The sequence below is a fragment of the Cynara cardunculus genome, assembly GCF_001531365.2.
Source record: "Cynara cardunculus var. scolymus isolate 2C chromosome LG 4, CcrdV1, whole genome shotgun sequence".
Lineage (NCBI taxonomy): Eukaryota > Viridiplantae > Streptophyta > Magnoliopsida > Asterales > Asteraceae > Cynara > Cynara cardunculus.
Window position 1 is genome coordinate 18,492,047 of NC_037531.1, and position 17,045 is coordinate 18,509,091.

Below are 17,045 nucleotides of genomic sequence, written 5' to 3' on the forward strand. Positions count from 1 at the left end.
TTATCTTCTCTTTCTTCCATCAACTATAAAATACTATAAATTTCTATTTTCGGAAAGAACTATAAAATATAAATTCCCACCGCCTACTACTTCACTACCCTCCCAAAACCTCTGTTACCTGCAACTCTTCTATTTCCTCCAACTCCGCCTGCTATTCGTCCCAATTTCCGGCGAGATACTCGGTTTCCGATACTATGACTTCGCCGTTACTCTCAGGTCTTGCGACGGAGATTATTATTCCGATATGCGCCGTCATTGGTATCGTTTTTTCGTTACTGCAATGGTTGTTAGTATCTAGAGTAAAGGTTACACCTGACCCTAACGGACCTCCGTCAAACAAGAACAAAAATGGATACGATGACTATTTGATTGAAGAAGAGGAAGGGATGAATAAACATGACGTCGTCGTTAAATGTGCCGAGATTCAGAATGCAATCTCTGAAGGTTAGATATTACGATTATCTTCCTTTCGTAGGTTAGATATTGATCGAAAAATTTCCTTTTTCTGGTTATCCATGGATTGATTATTGAGTGGTGGTTTCTGCTAATTGAGTATGTTTTTGATTTGTTTCAAATACAAACAGGTGCAACCTCCTTCTTGTTTACAGAGTATCAATATGTTGGTGTTTTCATGGTTGTTTTTGCAATTTTGATCTTTCTCTTTCTGGGTTCTGTTGAGGGCTTCAGCACCAAGAGCCAGCGGTGCACCTACGACCGTGCCAGGATGTGCAAGCCCGCACTAGCGACCGCTGGCTTCAGTACAATTGCTTTCTTGCTTGGTGCTATTACCTCCATAGTTTCTGGTTTCCTCGGGATGAAAATAGCTACTTATGCTAACGCAAGAACAACCCTGGAAGCCAGAAAAGGTGTCGGAAAAGCTTTCATTACCGCTTTTAGGTCCGGTGCTGTAATGGGTTTTCTTCTTGCTGCAAATGGTCTTTTGGTTTTATATATTGCAATAAATCTGTTTAAGATATATTATGGGGATGATTGGGAAGGACTTTTTGAGGCTATAACTGGTTATGGACTTGGTGGTTCTTCAATGGCTTTGTTTGGAAGAGTTGGTGGAGGTATATATACCAAGGCTGCTGATGTTGGTGCTGATCTTGTTGGGAAGGTAGAGAGAAACATTCCAGAAGATGACCCTCGAAATCCAGCCGTAAGTCACGTTCATATTTTCAAGTTGGGTTTATAGGACGCCGATACTTTTATATGTCATGATAAGCTGGGGGAAACAATTATGTGTCATATGTAAAAGTGTTACAATAAGTTTATATGACGTTTATGAGTGTCCTATAAGAAGTGTTACTTCTCAAGAGTGTCCTCGAAAAAAAAAACTAATACAAAACTTGTTAAGACGTCCAAAATGCAACAACTTTTTATATAGGAGGCACAATTGTTTATCCTATGACTTTATCTATAAAGTAGTCTATTAGAACCATGTAGACATTTTAGGCATCATATGAACCCAATTTCATTGTAGTGTTTCTTGTCGATTTTATGCCAAAGTTTGCGTATTTAGGGTTCTTGCTCTTATCGTAGGTGATTGCTGATAATGTCGGGGATAACGTTGGGGACATTGCTGGGATGGGATCTGACCTTTTTGGGTCGTATGCCGAATCATCTTGTGCTGCACTTGTGGTTGCTTCCATCTCTTCTTTCGGAATCGACCATGATTTCACTGCAATGTGCTATCCGTTGCTTGTGAGTTCCATGGGAATTCTTGTTTGCTTGATAACCACACTATTTGCTACTGATTTCTTTGAAATCAAGGCTGTCCATGAAATCCAAACAGCATTGAAGAAGCAACTTATCATCTCCACCGTTCTTATGACGATTGGTATTGCAATTGTTAGTTGGCTTGGTCTCCCGACATCCTTCACAATATTCAATTTTGGTTCACAGAAGGTCGTGCATAACTGGTAAGCAGGAGTTCTCTATTGGTTCACCTATTCAAAAAAATATATGCCCTATTCTACTATAAACCAAAGAAATCCAATATATTTCATCTAGAGGTGGGTTCTCGTGGAATGTACACATACCTGACCTCTACCCAAAGAATAGTCCCATGCCTATATAAGAGTTAAACAGTAAACCAAATGAACCCAATACATCTCTCCTAGAGGTGGGTTTGATGATGGATGTACGTAGGCTTGACCTCTACCCCGAAGAATAGTCATATGTCTATATATAACAGTAGCTAAAAGAACCGAGTACATTCCGCCCAAAGATGGGATCTGATGATGGGATGTAAGCAGACTTGACTTTTACCTCAAAGAATAGTCACTTGCCTATATAACAGTAAACACGAGCCCAATACATCCCAACTCAACTGGATGTGGGGTCTGAGGATGGGAGGTAGACTGACGTGATCTCGTTCCCCGAAGAACAGTCACATGTCTATATAACAATCTCTGATTATGCAGGCAACTTTTCTTGTGCGTGTGTGTTGGTCTTTGGGCCGGACTTATCATCGGTTTTGTAACGGAATACTATACCAGCAATGCTTACAGGTATGTCATATAACAAACTCGGTATATCCCACACAGAGTTAGGATCTGGGTTACATTCTATATGATTGTGAATTCATTCATCTTCTCTTTGATGCAGCCCTGTGCAAGATGTTGCTGATTCCTGCAGAACTGGAGCTGCAACAAATGTTATATTTGGGCTTGCATTGGGATACAAATCTGTGATCATTCCCATTTTTGCCATAGCTATCAGCATTTATGTCAGTTTCAGATTTGCTGCCATGTATGGAATTGCAATGGCTGCTCTTGGAATGCTTAGCACCATCGCTACTGGACTGGCTATAGATGCTTATGGTCCCATCAGTGATAATGCTGGAGGCATTGCGGAAATGGCTGGTATGAGCCACAGAATCCGTGAGAGGACCGATGCCCTTGATGCTGCAGGGAACACCACTGCTGCCATCGGAAAGGTAATCCAATATATCCTTTTGACATACAACGAACCCAATATATCTCATTTGGAAGTACGGTCTGGGGGTATATGCAGATCTGTCCTCTATCCCAAAGGGTATTGCGGATACTTTTGTAAAGACCTTCGGCTTTTGCAAAATGTGTGAAAAAGATAAAGTTTACCCAAATTTTTTGAAGAGGAAAGAAAGACGGATATGCTAAATTTTGAAAAGCTAGCTACGTGCAAAAAGAAGTAGGTACAAGAAAACAAAGTAAGAAAATAATGCTAGTTGTTATTGTTCTTACATCCATTTATATTCGTAGGGATTTGCGATTGGATCTGCTGCGTTGGTCTCGCTAGCGCTATTTGGTGCATTTGTCAGTCGTGCAGGAATTCAAACGGTTGATGTTTTAACACCAAAGGTTTTCATAGGTTTAGTCGTCGGCGCTATGCTTCCATACTGGTTCTCAGCCATGACCATGAAGAGTGTGGGCAGTGCAGCTTTGAAAATGGTTGAGGAAGTTCGTAGGCAGTTCAACACCATCCCTGGTCTCATGGAAGGCCTGGCCAAACCTGATTACACCACGTGTGTGAAGATCTCCACCGATGCATCTATCAAGGAGATGATTCCCCCGGGTGCCCTTGTCATGTTAACTCCCCTAATCGTTGGGATCTTATTCGGAGTGGAGACCCTTTCTGGTATCCTTGCTGGTTCCCTAGTATCTGGTGTCCAGGTAACAAATGTTCTTGATATAAATTATACAAGCGCTGTTGTTAGAATACGTGGAACCCTGATGATTCTCTCTAAAAGAGCCATTATAGTGAGATGGTAGTTTCATACATTATACAGGTCTGATAGTCTGTCTAACTGACATGAGACTCCAACATGCTCCCTCAAATGGAGGCAAAAGAGTGTGTTAGGTCCCTAAGTGTGTTCGGTGCACGAGACAGGATTTGACAAAAGCTTGGTTGTCTCATATCCGGTACGACATGTAGACCGGGACAAGACTGGACTGTGTGGGACAGAAAAAGTAAAATGCATTTGTCCTACCAAAAATAGGAGAAATGAGATAAGATTGGTAAATAATTAAACTATCCATATCAAATTATAACCCTAAAATCTTGTCAGACCACCAAACGCACCCTAGGTGGTATTAGGCCTCCACTTTGATACCATAACACTTGATGGTCGCTTTCATGCTATTTGTAAAAAACTTACCCAACTAAGTGGCTGATACGGTTGTTTTTCTGCAACAGGTAGCGATTTCTGCATCAAACACAGGCGGTGCTTGGGACAATGCCAAGAAGTACATCGAGGTGATTATCTGTTTAGATGTTGCACTGCTACGTTCTTCGGTTTATGCTACTAAATTCTTGACCATTGTCAATTATCTATCAGGCTGGAGCTTCAGAACATGCAAGGACCCTTGGACCAAAGGGGTCTGAACCACACAAGGCGGCTGTGATCGGGGACACCATTGGTGATCCACTCAAGGACACCTCTGGTCCATCGCTCAACATTCTTATCAAACTCATGGCTGTGGAATCGCTTGTTTTTGCACCCTTCTTTGCTGCTCACGGCGGTTTACTCTTTAAGATTTAGGGTATAAAAATGACAGAAAGTGCTTCTGAATCTCGACATCTATTTAGCACCCAAGTTAGCCTCTCTTTTTTTTAAAGTTAGTCGATAGGTCATGATGGTGATGGTGATTAAATGACATGATTTAGTTGTCATGAGTTTAGAACACATGTTGGAACTCATTTGTGAATACAATCTTGCGAGTTTTCTACGTGAAGTCATAAACTGTAGCCATCTGCGTAACCGTTTCTAAACATGCACATGGCTGTCCTTTGATCGATATAATATTTTTCAGACCGACGACTGGTCCACGCTGTTCACTGCAAACTTATTGCTTGTTTATTGAACACTTAGGGGTTGTTTGGTTGGTTTTTCATTAAGTCATACATGGATAAAGTTGTATGTGCGATAGAGTAATCTCTCTATATAGATTGGGAAAGGGGGTTTTGGATTTGGTTGGTTTTTCATTAAGTCATACATGGATAAAGTTGTATGTGCGATAGAGTAATCTCTCTATATAGATTGGGAAAGGGGGTTTTGGATTTGGTTGGTTTTTCATTAAGTCATACATGGATAAAGTTGTATGTGCGATAGAGTAATCTCTCTATATAGATTGGGAAAGGGGGTTTTGGAAGTTTTTCCTAAACAAAAGGAGCGTGTTTTTTAATTGAGGGACAGGTTTGGAAAAAACTTGGTTTTTTCATAAATATCCCTCTTAAAAGCTTATTGAATAAGCCACTTTCTATATCCTTAAGCCGTTATTAAACAGTCATGTATAGCTAACCGAATAAGGTGTGAGTCCCATTAAGCTCATTAAGCTACTAACAAACATGCCGCTTACTTAGAGAATCTCCAACAATTATGTTAAAATAAAGATTTTGGAGATTTTAAGAATTCTATTGCTCCAACTCCTATGCCAAAATAAGACGTATTGAAATTAAAAATATTAGGAGAGAAAGATAATATTTTATTAAATATATTGAATATTTTAATAATATAGTCAATGTTAGAATTGTTAAAATAGAATAGTTATAGGAATTGAATGTAATTCTTTTTAAAAGTTTTGATCTTTTACTCTGTTTTAGAAAAATTATAATATGGTTATTGAAGATACTTTTAGAACATTTAGAACATGTTTATTGAATACTTACTGTTTTCATCAGGTAAATGGTGCTTACACAATAAAGATAAACTTGATTACCCACGCCCTTTAACCCACAATGTCGCAGACCGAGATGTTATCCTAGTAAGGATAAGGAATCTCGTTTATCCGGTTAGTGTTTACCAAATTTGCATACGATACCGTTTTTGTGAACTAAAATCTTACTCGGTAAGTAATTGATAGTTTTGAATTTTACCGGTAACCCGGATAAGTGTTGGTAAACGACCCCTAAGTTCCTCTGGCTTTCATACATCTAGAAAGCAGAGCTTTGCAATGGCATCAGGGATACGACGAAATCATGTAAATCCTTCATGGGAGCGGTATGTAACTGATATATTGCCTCTACCCATGAAAACTCCCAATTTCACTAACAAATCTGTGAGCAACGCACCAAAATCACATATAGCTCCCTTCATACCAAATTGCAACCGAAAGACCTTGTCCCCAGCTGAACTCAACGGAAGGCGATAAAAAGGGTTGTGTTTCTTTTGTAATGAGAAATACGAATATGGGCATCGGTGCAAGGGTAAGTGGCCTCAGTTATTTCATTTAGAATGGGAGGAGTTGGGGAATGATGGTGATGACGAAGGGTCGTCAGATACAGACAACAATTTTTCTCAGATTTCAGGTAATGCTATGGACGGGAGAATGTGCGTGGATTACCGTGCTTTAAACAAAATGACAATTCCAGACAGATTCTCTATTCCTTCGATTGAAACTCATGGACAAGTTATATGGCACTCGGTGTTTCTCCAAAATAGACTTAAGGGTCGGGTACCATCAAATTCAAGTTGCTAATCAAGATGTTCACAAAACCGCCTTTAAAACGCATTGTAGACATTTTGAATTTTTGGTTATGCCATTCGGCCTAACAACACTCCTTCCACCTTCTAGAGTTTGATGAATAGGTTGTTTCAACCTATGTTGTTACAGAGGTCAAAATACGAAATCGCGGTCAGCTTGGTTTAAAAATGCGCGCATAATGCGCTCTGATGCGCCGGAGGAAACGCATCATATGGGCTGATGCATTGCGATCCCATGATGCGCTCACATCACCTACGCATTACACGATGGGTACATCACCTATGCATCAGCGCATCTTGTATTTAGGCTCCCTTTTTCAGTTTTTAGTTGATTACGTGAGACTGAATGGTGACCTAATAGAAGAAGCCGACAGCGACTAATAGAAGAAGCAGAAGTCGCACTCACATATCAATCAATGAGGGAGATGAACCCGTGTTGGGGTTTGATGATGCTAATCTTGGGGAATATTAGTTGGTCACTTGGTCATTTAGTTTAGGGATTGGGGACTATTAGACATTTACTTGCGTTCTTCATGGTAGTAGTTTGTGTGTTTTGCTATTCCGATTCACGAACTTTTTAAGATTCTAATGCCACTTTTTGAACTACTTTATGTTATAAATGAAGTATTTTGATAGGTAAATATTTTTAAGGTAGAAATTGACATGTAGAATTAATTTATAAATATTTTTTGAATACCGGACGCATCATGTGTGTGATGCGATCGCATCAGCATCACGCATCGGCTTCCGGGACCCTTACCGCCTTGGACCGCATCGCGCTTTTGAAAACCAAGGCGGTCAGTATTGTTATTTGAAATAGCGGTTATCGCGATGGTAAAGCGGTGGCATGTCGGTCCAAAAATAGCGTTTATATAATTATTAGAATTTTATATATATTATACATATACATACATAACTTAATATATTATATGTATTCATTGAAAATATAGTTTCAACATCAAAAACATAAACTTAAACAAGTATTCAAAATGAAACCAAACACCAACTTAACACATTACAGGGCATCGATCAAAATATGTCCAGCAGCTACCACCCCCAATCTGACGGCCAATCTGAACTCTTAAACAGGTGTTTGGAAGGTTACCTACGGTGTATGTGTCACGATGCACCTAAGAAGTGGGCACGGCCGAGTATTGATATAATACCAATTTTCATTCGTCCATCAAGTGTACCCTGTTTGAGGTGGTCTACGGGTAGCCACCGCCTTACATTTGCCATATTTACCAGAGGAAAGCAAGGTGGATTCAGTGGATAGGAACTTAACAGCAAGAGAGGAGGCTATAAAGCTACTAAAGCGTAACCTGCACAAGGCACAAAACAGAATGAAGCAAGTCGCTGACAAACAACGATCTGAAAGAACATCTGAAGTCGGGGATTGGGTCTATCTCAAGTTGCAACCGTATAGACAAACTTCAATTGTGGATAGGGAAAACATGAAGTTATCAGCCAAGTACTTTGGCCCTTATCAGATTCGTGCTAAAGTGGGACAGGTTGCGTACACACTTAAACTACCACAAGGATCTAGCATTCATCCTACATTTCATGTTTCACTCCTCAAGAAACACCATGGTCCGATTCCTACAACCACCACGACAGAGGCAGCACCTAGAACTGTTGTGGACAAGATTCCTGACCAAGTGATTGATATAGAACTATCAAAAGACAAAACAGACCAGACATTGAATGGCTAGTTAAATGGAAAGATCGTCCGTCCGGTTGAAGATGCCACTTGGGAAGACGAAGTGGCTATGGACAGGGTCTATCCGACATTTATCCTTGGGGACAAAGATCATTTTCAAGAAGGAGGTAATGATACGAGTAACCTGGGTGACATGGCCAGATCAGCACATTTAGGTGCCTAAATAAACCTTGTGGTAGATCTGATAAAGGACATACGTCATCGTCCAGTAGAGTTTGTTATTTTTGGTTGTTACGCATTACATAGCGTATGTTTCTCTGAAAAAGGTACGAATGTAATATACACCTTTTTCTTCTGCTAAACTTTCTTCCGGTTCGTATTAACTAGCTCTTCTACTCATTCTTACATTGATTTTCCTGATTTGGAGCTTCAATCACTCGTTGGGTTATCCTAACCTTGATTGTAATTCGGAGTTTATCATACATCACACTTGAAAGCAAGATCTAGGAGGGGCAAGTGTGGCATATATGCCAACATGTCTTCTACCTAGCAAGGATCAGAACGCTAACAGGTATTCTTTTCTATAATAATTCGACTTTAAGAACTTCGAAAACACCAACAATCTAACTAGTTATTGACATCAATTATAACCGTATAGCCAGTTAGGAGATGAGCTCAAGATTGGCATTTCAAGAAGCATAGGCTAGAATCCAACCAACTTTTTCTAATAAATTTCAACTAACCTTGATACAACAGATTAGTCAAAATATTGGAAAAATATTCAAGAGTACAAAACATGTTGCATACCTCATATTTCTCCTCTGTACCCTCCAGAACCAAAGTAATCCCTCCTGGAACTTGCAATCTGCATGCTTTTCTGATGCTCGAGCTTCGGACAATCACGGATACGATGACCAAGTCCACCACAATACGCACACCCCTTCACACCACTTGCATTTGTAATTGCGTCCACATCTTCCATGGGGTCGTTCAACTCCGCCAAAACCGGAGGTATTCTCTGTTTCGCCTCTTGTAACAAATGCTTCAAATCAAGAAGTGTAGTCTCGCTTTGGTTCTTGTTGATAAATGTTGTTGCAATACCTGTCTTACCGCACCTCCCGGTTCGCCCAATCCTGTGAACATAGTTCTCGATTTCCGCTGGCATATCGTAATTGATGACGTGTTGGATATCGGGAAAATCCAAACCCTTTGAGGCGACATCTGTGGCAACCAAAACGTCTTTCTTGCTTGCTTTGAAAGACGAAATGGCATACTCTCTCTCTTCTTGATCTTTGCCTCCATGAATTGCGACGGCTTCCACTCCTTTCAAAAGGAGGTATTCGTGGATATCGTCCACGTCGGCTTTGTTTTCACAAAATACCAACACGGGGGGTGGGGTTTTCTGTAGGCATTCAAGGAGGTAGACGAGTTTTACTTCTTGCTTCACATACTCGACTTCTTGGATCACGTCAAGATTTGCTGCTCCGGCTCGACCAACGTTTACGGTAACGGGTTTGACCAAAGCACTTCTAGCAAAATTTTGGATCTTTGCAGGCATAGTTGCAGAAAAGAGAAGGGTTTGCCTTTGAGCTTTGAAATGATCAAATACTTCTCTTATGTCATCTTCAAACCCCAGATCAACCAATCTATCTGCCTCATCTAAAGTCAAATACCTGCAAGAAACAAAGTGTTTATAGAACCATATCTCTAAAGTAACTCAAGTAATAATGTCAAACAACTTGACATCCCCATCGAGAGTTATTTTACAGGCATAATGCAACAAAATGCATCAAAATGCAATGAAGTTTGCTTTAGTTCCTATTCGGCGTAGCGAATGTAGCTAAGAACTTTATTCCCTAAGCAATGTCACAAAGTTTCTAAATTTCCTATTTAGAACCTATTTTTACCTATAATATGTTGATCTTGTAAGACTTGATGATGTGGGTACCAAGATCTTAAGTTATATTGATTGAATAATATATAGTGGTTGATCAACAAGTTACCGGTCAAAAATATCTTAAGACAACTTGGCATCCACATCATCAAATAACCATTATTGAGCTAAGAAATTAACCAGATCTAACGTAGACATAGCATTGAAACTAATTATAGTCCAACTTTAGATGCTACTAATATGATAAAACATATTGGGTTTGCTTACCGGCAATTGTCAAGATTCATCTTCTTTTTGGCAAGCAGGTCCTTCAATCTCCCAGGCGTAGCAACTACGATATGAACACCTTTCTTGACGATATCCAACTGTGACCGCATATCAACACCTCCAATGCAAAGCAAAGGTCTTATTTCTGGAAATCCAAATTCCCTCAAAGGTATTAAAAACTCCTCCACAACCTCAAACGTCTGCCGAGCTAGCTCTCTAGATGGGCAAACAATCAATCCAAATGGCCCTTCTCCTGGAGCAATTGGCATCATAATCTCCTCCTGCAATGCCATCATAATCAATGGTAACACGAAAACCAATGTTTTTCCCGACCCTGTAAACGCTATTCCAATCATATCTCTTCCGGAAAGAATAACAGGAAGGCCTTGAACTTGAATAGGTGTTGGCTGTACTATTCCTTTTTCTTTCAATTTCTTTAGAACTGGATCAGGAAATCTCATATCTTTGAAGTTTTTAATTGGTGGGGGGATTTCGTCACCATCAACGATAATATGCCATTGTTTCCTTATACCATCGCATGCTTTTTGGGACATCCTTCTTATGGGCAAAGGGGGTTTCCATCCCGTTGGCAGAGGTTCAGAGTATGTTATCCCTTTTGCAAGTTCACGAACTGACATTAAAGTCTTTCTATCAGAAAGATTTTCCATCATCTCTTTTTCTTGTTGAACTGCTTGTTCAGTGGGAGTGACTTCAGGCTGATCGCGCTTAAGTTGGGAAGCTTTCACAAGCAAGCTAGGTTTCATTTCTACTTGTTTTGCCTTTTCTGTTTCGTCTTCAAAGGTGGAAGCTTGCCCCTTACGTTGAAGAATCTTTTGTGCCTCCATTGCCCTTCGTTTTGCAATGGGGACATATTCCACATAATCTTCGTCATTCTCCATATCCTACAAGAAACTCTAAACATGTAAGCATGGTACTCAAACTCAAACTCTTAAAAGAGTCAAAAGCTTACAATCAACAATAAAATTCAGGCTACATTTTATGGGTACATTGATTACCAATATAACAGAATTTCAGAATATAAATATCAAGAAGCAAGATTACAATGAAAATATTCCCCGTTAGGCGTTTCACTGAACAGTAATAAGCTTCAATAAACTAACATCAAAATGAACTTGATTACTATCCCATTTCAGTAAAAAGAGTTACACCTTGGTTTTAGTGTTGACCCCTAATATTTTCCAGATCGAAATTGATACCAACATAACACTAACCTTATTCTATTTCTAGCTACAAATTATTTCTGGAAATCTTCAAATCCCCAATTATCAAGATGTCCAAGAGTACAACTTAACTGCCTTAAATTAGGTCACATTAAGAAAAACCTCCAAAAAAGAATTGAAGGACATTGGAAAAGGAAAGTGAATTCTCCATAAATCCACAAACCAAATATGTGTATTCTCCGTCCCCCAATCTGTGAAAGTTTTACCTAATCAAGAAAGTGCAGTCGACAGAAATTTGCTTAATACTATTATCAGGGGAGGAGTCAGAAAAATCACCCGGGTGATCATCTTAAATAAAGCATAATATGCATTCCTGACCAAAAACCTAATATGCCTTATGCTTAACATAATTTTGAAACATAAGATTGATCAAATTCAGAAACAAGCATTCATAATCTTCTTTTAATTTGCATAACTGCATCCATTATATGTTTATGCGCTAAATTGCCCAACAAGCCAACGTTGATTAAATACTGAAATACAGAAACAAGCATCTATGGCTTCTGTCAAGCTTGAATATTTTTATAACGATGCCCGAAACATCAAAACAGGAAGTTCTACTGCTCTTTAAGTCTTTGCCCCAAGGTATTAAGGTTTTAAGATCTACAAGCTCACAAATGGCAAAATAAATAATAAAATAAACCCTAAATTATATTTCGTACTGATCTTAATGATGGCAAGAGACTCTGGAGTGGAGAAGCGCGGAGCAGCAAAGGGGCAGGCGACTGGCGGAGGCTCGGCGACGGAGGAACGGAGATATTGGAGGAGAAGGGCGGAGGAACTGAAACGGAGCAAAGCCTGGAGGATTCACGGAAATTCTCACTGAGAAGAGCAGCAGATGATTTCACGTAGCGATTAGAGGATTGGCAAAACCGTGGACCATGATCATCGAAGGCGTCTAGGGTTCGAACCCATTAGAAACCGACATGAATAATATAAAGAGAGAGGGAATACCTAAATGGTCCCTCATTAAATGTCGATATGCAGATTTCATCCATCTACTTTCAGTTTTATACTAACGCCCCCTAGATAAAAGGTTACTATACAATTTTGTTTTTGTTAACAATGTATTTCTAGACCAACTTACACACACCTCGACTAATTCCATATGGTCCTAAAATAATAACACATGGAATATTTTTTGACATTAAGAGACTCGAATTCATAACCTATAATGAGGAACTCTAAGACCTAACTTTTATTTTGTCAGTTAAGTTGTCCCTAAGTTAGTTGAGAATTTCATCCCTATATGACTCGGAAAGTTAACGAATGGATGAAATATTGAACCAATTAATCGTTAATTACCTTGTAAACGTAGATTGTGCCATAAATGTAATAACTAGTTGTGTACTCGTAATTATACACGCACTCTCCAAGGATTTAACTTGCTTTTCTATAATTTATAACAAGAAAACACGTAATAAAAAACCCAAATATCTCAAATGAATTTAATTGTGATGATTTGAGACCAAAGTTTTCAAACTTTGTTAAGCATTAACCATACCCTACACTTTACTGTTATTGTTACTCCTATGTTAGACATGTTTCCAGCTAAAAATTCTCAACAAGTCATACCTAATGTACTGATAATTTGTACTTGCTTCATTTGTTGTACTTTTGAAATTCTAAGAGCTTTATCGAAATGATTTGTAGGATGATGTAGATGATACAAATCTATGATAAAAGTCTACTTGTATAATAATTGAAAAACAACAACGGCTCGAGCGCGAGCGTGCGCCCATGAATTGGTTCTTCTAAGACAAGTATTGTAGAAAAGTGCTTCAATAACGAGTGACAGACAAACATGAACCTCTCCTCATTCGTGGAGCGGTTTGTAAGTTCTTTTGGGCAAGGCCCACTATTTGAACAAAAATGTAAGTTTACATGTATAGTAGTTGTGAGTTACACAAACACATGCATGTTTGCTATTGATGATCAAACCTTTTTCTAGCATATATAGATATATACACAAACACTTGTAGCCAGAGTCTTAATATACATTTGCTTATAACTTAAAAAAATTCAAATACATACAACTTCACACATTCTTAAGGAGGTCTTATTTACAGAATAGATCTGAGAGCTTACTTCCTAGATCATCAAAGAAGTGATGGCGTGCATACATATATATTCTTCAACCAAGTCTAGCCACCTTCTACGCAAATAAGGATTGGTGTAAAGAAGCACGCCAAATCCCAGTAAGAACACAACCCATGTCGTACAAAAACTTCCATAAAAGAATGTCATGTCGATATCATACCATTTATCATCAGTGCCTTCTTTTGTTAGGGTATGAGTACCTTGTGATGTAGCCGTGCATTTCTTTTCGAGTGGTGGTCCACAAAGAAATGGATTCCCTTCATAACTCGCCTTGGTAAAGGTACTAAACTGTGCTTTCACATCTGGGAGTCTACCTGATAGATTGTTGTAAGAAACATTGAAGATGGCTAGAGAAGTAAGTCGAATCAGTTGTGATGGAAGTTTGCCACTCAAACCATTTGAAGAAAGGTCCAAGCTCTCTATCAACTCAAGATTTGACAATTGCATTGGAATAGATCCAGACAACCGATTGTGAGACAAGTTCAATGAGTGAATCTCAGTCAACAACCCTAGTTCTTCTGGGATTTCACCTGTTATTTTGTTACAGGATAGATCCAATCCCACCATGTAATCAAGAATCCTACCTTTGTAAGAAAGGGAAAGTGTTTTCGTTGTATACCGAACTTCGTCTTCTATTTCAAATACTTCTGCCATAGAGTAGACATGAGTTCCTCCATATAGAACACTCCGATAGTCGTAGAAGGAAGTCTCCACTTCACCAATATTTCTTTCTGTGAAAGAAGGGAAAATAGGCCTACCAATATTATGGAGGCAACGAGGTATTGAACTCGTAAGGGAATTACTTGATAAATCTATCAAACTCAAGTTACTTAATTGGCACAACTGCTTCGGAATAAAACCACTAAAGTTATTATTTCTCAAAATCAGAACCCTTAAATTGGATAGTTCACCGATAAAATTAGGAATCTTTCCTGACAAAAAGTTGTCGCCTATATCCAAAGTCAAAACATCTGTCAAATTACGAAAGACATCTGGTATTGATCCGTTGAATTTGTTGGAACCCAAATGAAGATGTATCATATATTGCAAATTTAAGCAAGATGAGATGGGCCCTGAGAAAGAATTTTGTGAGATATCCAAAAATGAGAATGAAGTTGTTCCACAAGGAAACGTGCCTGCCAAACTATTATCTCTCACCACAAATTCGGACAATGCACTCATGTTGCCAATCCCCCGGGGGATCATACCTGTAAAAAAATTATTGCTAATATCCAAACTCCTCATATAACGATTCTGGACGGTCCCTTTTCCAATTTTCCCTGTGAAATAATTGTTATCTAACCCAAGACTCTCGATGTTACCCAAGCTTGAGTTTCCTGAAAGTACCTCGCCATGCAATCTGTTCTTTGATAATTTCAATATACTTAAGTAAGAGAGATTTGTTAACAATCCCTTTGGAACTTCTCCTGAGAACTTATTGTTTGATAGATCCAGTGCCCATATTTCTCTCATATCACCAATCGAAGACGGGATGATGCCATCCAACGAATTGCTAGACAGATTTAAATAGTTTATTTTGGGAAGCAATTTTTGTAAATCACTCGGAATAACACCATTCATGTGATTTTGAGACACGTCCAACCACCTTGTGTTAGCATTCGTATACCATGGCATACAAATTTTTCCGCTCACTGAGTTGTTCCTTAGATTGAGGACTTCCAGCTTTGTATTATTTTCAATCAACCAACTTGGAAACTGTCCCACCACGGAGTTGTGAGATAGGTCTATTACCTGTAACTTGCGTTGGTGAAGTAGAAACCCGGGAACAACACTTCCTTTAGGCCTATTTATATTGCAACTCGACAGTACAAGGACTTTCAACTGGAAGACTGGAATCCAACCTGTAGGCTCTTCTGTTTCCACCTCAAACTCGCCATTTTCACATATGAATCTAACTACCTCAAGATTGGTATGATTGGAGAATGAGCTAAATGAGAATGAACCTTCAAATTTGTTGCCACTAAAATCAATGTACTCGAGAGACGTGAGAGTAGCAATCACTGATGACATATGTATTCCCGTGAATCGGTTTGAAGAAATATCCAACAACTTAAGAGATGATAGACTCCTGAAACACTGAGGCAGGCTTCCATGGAACTTGTTGTGACTAAGATCTAACTCATGAAGGTTCTTCAACTCACATAAACCTGACAAAAGAGGAAAAAAGACCCTATTGCTCATCCTTTATTAACTTGCACTTGCATAATCATACATCAAAAAGATCAACTAACGGGCAAACGTAATGTTACAAAAGCTGTACATAAATTTAGCTATAATATATAAACTCTCCGTTTATATATTGGTTTTAAGCAACCTCAATAGTTAAGCATGCATGTTGTAGGTAACTTACCATGATCAGGTATTAAGCCGCTGAGGTTGTTGTAAGCGAACGAGACAACTCTAAGAGAAGAAAATGCATGTATTGTTGACGGGATGCTCCCAACAAAATAGTTCTTACTCAAATCTAAGACCTCGAGATTGTGGAGAGATATCAAAGCTGGATGACAAGAGATGATTACATATATAGGTTACTAAAGGAAACTTTGAAAAAGGATTTGTTGATGGTTATGGATTCTTGATGGCTGAAGCTACATAAGTTATTGCGCCATCCATCTATCTATCATATTAATATTTCATACAATGTAGTAACGGAATGAAGAAAAAAAAGCTTACCTTCCATCGGTAGTGTTCCATTGAAATGATTACCACTCAAGCGGAGAACTTCTAGATCCCGCAAATGCAACAACTCTGAATTAGATAAAGAGGCGCAGACATTTTAAAACTCAAATGATTTACGATAAGAAAATTTGTTAAAGTTCAGTATGGCTAACTTATAGATAATATTAAAGATGAAATTTAGTCATTTAGAACATGCCTTGGATGGGAAAGGAACCTCCCAACAAATTATATGAAAGATCTAAAGTCTTGAGGGACGGGAGAGCACTTAAGCATGAAATGATGCTCTTGTTGAATTCGTTATATCCAAGAATTATACTCTTCAGCTTTTTCAATCTCGATAACCTCGCACAATCTGTAGAAAAAAAGCAACTTTCTAAGAGGAATAATTGTCATGGGAGAGCTTTACATTTTGAAGTATGCACAAGATACCGCGACTAGATCTCCTTTTACCTGGGATGCTTGGTGTGTCATTGAACCTATTATCACTTAAATCCAACTCCTCCAGGTTGGTCATATCGGCTAATTCTGTCATGTGAAATAGAAAATAAATCAATCATTTGCTATTGCGAAATGTACATTTTTAAGCTAGTTTGATCCAAATGTTCGTTACTTTTTCTCCATCATTATCACTAGGACAATCTTGGTTATATCTAACACAATTATGTAATTTTGTTCACCTTTTTGGTATAATGTGCCATAAGTGATTATGTTATAATA

General features: G+C 38.7%; 3 protein-coding genes across 5 annotated transcripts in view; 1 reads left to right on the top strand and 2 right to left on the bottom strand.

Moving 5' to 3' along the window:
- The first annotated feature begins 90 nt into the window (after window positions 1–90).
- Window positions 91–4,891, top strand: LOC112511102 (pyrophosphate-energized vacuolar membrane proton pump-like). Of its 3 annotated transcripts, none has more exons than XM_025116539.1 (8): window positions 91–444; window positions 999–1,159; window positions 1,543–1,922; window positions 2,427–2,513; window positions 2,611–2,941; window positions 3,246–3,656; window positions 4,180–4,239; window positions 4,322–4,890. In XM_025116539.1, exons 1-8 carry the CDS (start codon window positions 195–197, stop codon window positions 4,523–4,525), a joined length of 1,884 nt encoding a protein of 627 aa, XP_024972307.1. In that variant the 5' UTR covers window positions 91–194; the 3' UTR covers window positions 4,526–4,890. The 3 variants fall into 3 exon arrangements, with proteins under 3 accessions (XP_024972307.1, XP_024972305.1, XP_024972306.1); XM_025116537.1 differs by having other exon boundaries at window positions 585–1,159; window positions 4,322–4,888; XM_025116538.1 differs by having other exon boundaries at window positions 301–444; window positions 554–1,159; window positions 4,322–4,891.
- Window positions 4,892–7,411: 2,520 nt separating this feature from the next.
- Window positions 7,412–12,410, bottom strand: LOC112511309 (DEAD-box ATP-dependent RNA helicase 35). Its single transcript, XM_025116889.1, has 4 exons — window positions 12,191–12,410; window positions 10,288–11,189; window positions 8,934–9,799; window positions 7,412–7,788 (listed from the first exon to the last, which is right to left on the bottom strand). The coding sequence occupies exons 2-3, from the start codon at window positions 11,184–11,186 to the stop codon at window positions 8,935–8,937; spliced, it is 1,764 nt and encodes a 587-aa protein (XP_024972657.1). The 5' UTR covers window positions 11,187–11,189; window positions 12,191–12,410; the 3' UTR covers window positions 7,412–7,788; window position 8,934.
- A 1,020-nt stretch (window positions 12,411–13,430) lies between these two features.
- LOC112510974 (receptor-like protein 15) overlaps window positions 13,431–17,045 on the bottom strand; it is a 6,104-nt gene continuing 2,489 nt past the window's right edge. Inside the window, exons 4-8 of the mRNA XM_025116330.1 lie at window positions 16,779–16,864; window positions 16,525–16,680; window positions 16,323–16,397; window positions 16,000–16,146; window positions 13,431–15,796 (exon numbers count right to left, since the gene is read on the bottom strand). Of these exons, the coding sequence (XP_024972098.1) occupies window positions 13,620–15,796; window positions 16,000–16,146; window positions 16,323–16,397; window positions 16,525–16,680; window positions 16,779–16,864 (2,641 nt within the window). The 3' untranslated portion in view covers window positions 13,431–13,619. The remainder of the gene's footprint in view (window positions 15,797–15,999; window positions 16,147–16,322; window positions 16,398–16,524; window positions 16,681–16,778; window positions 16,865–17,045) is intronic.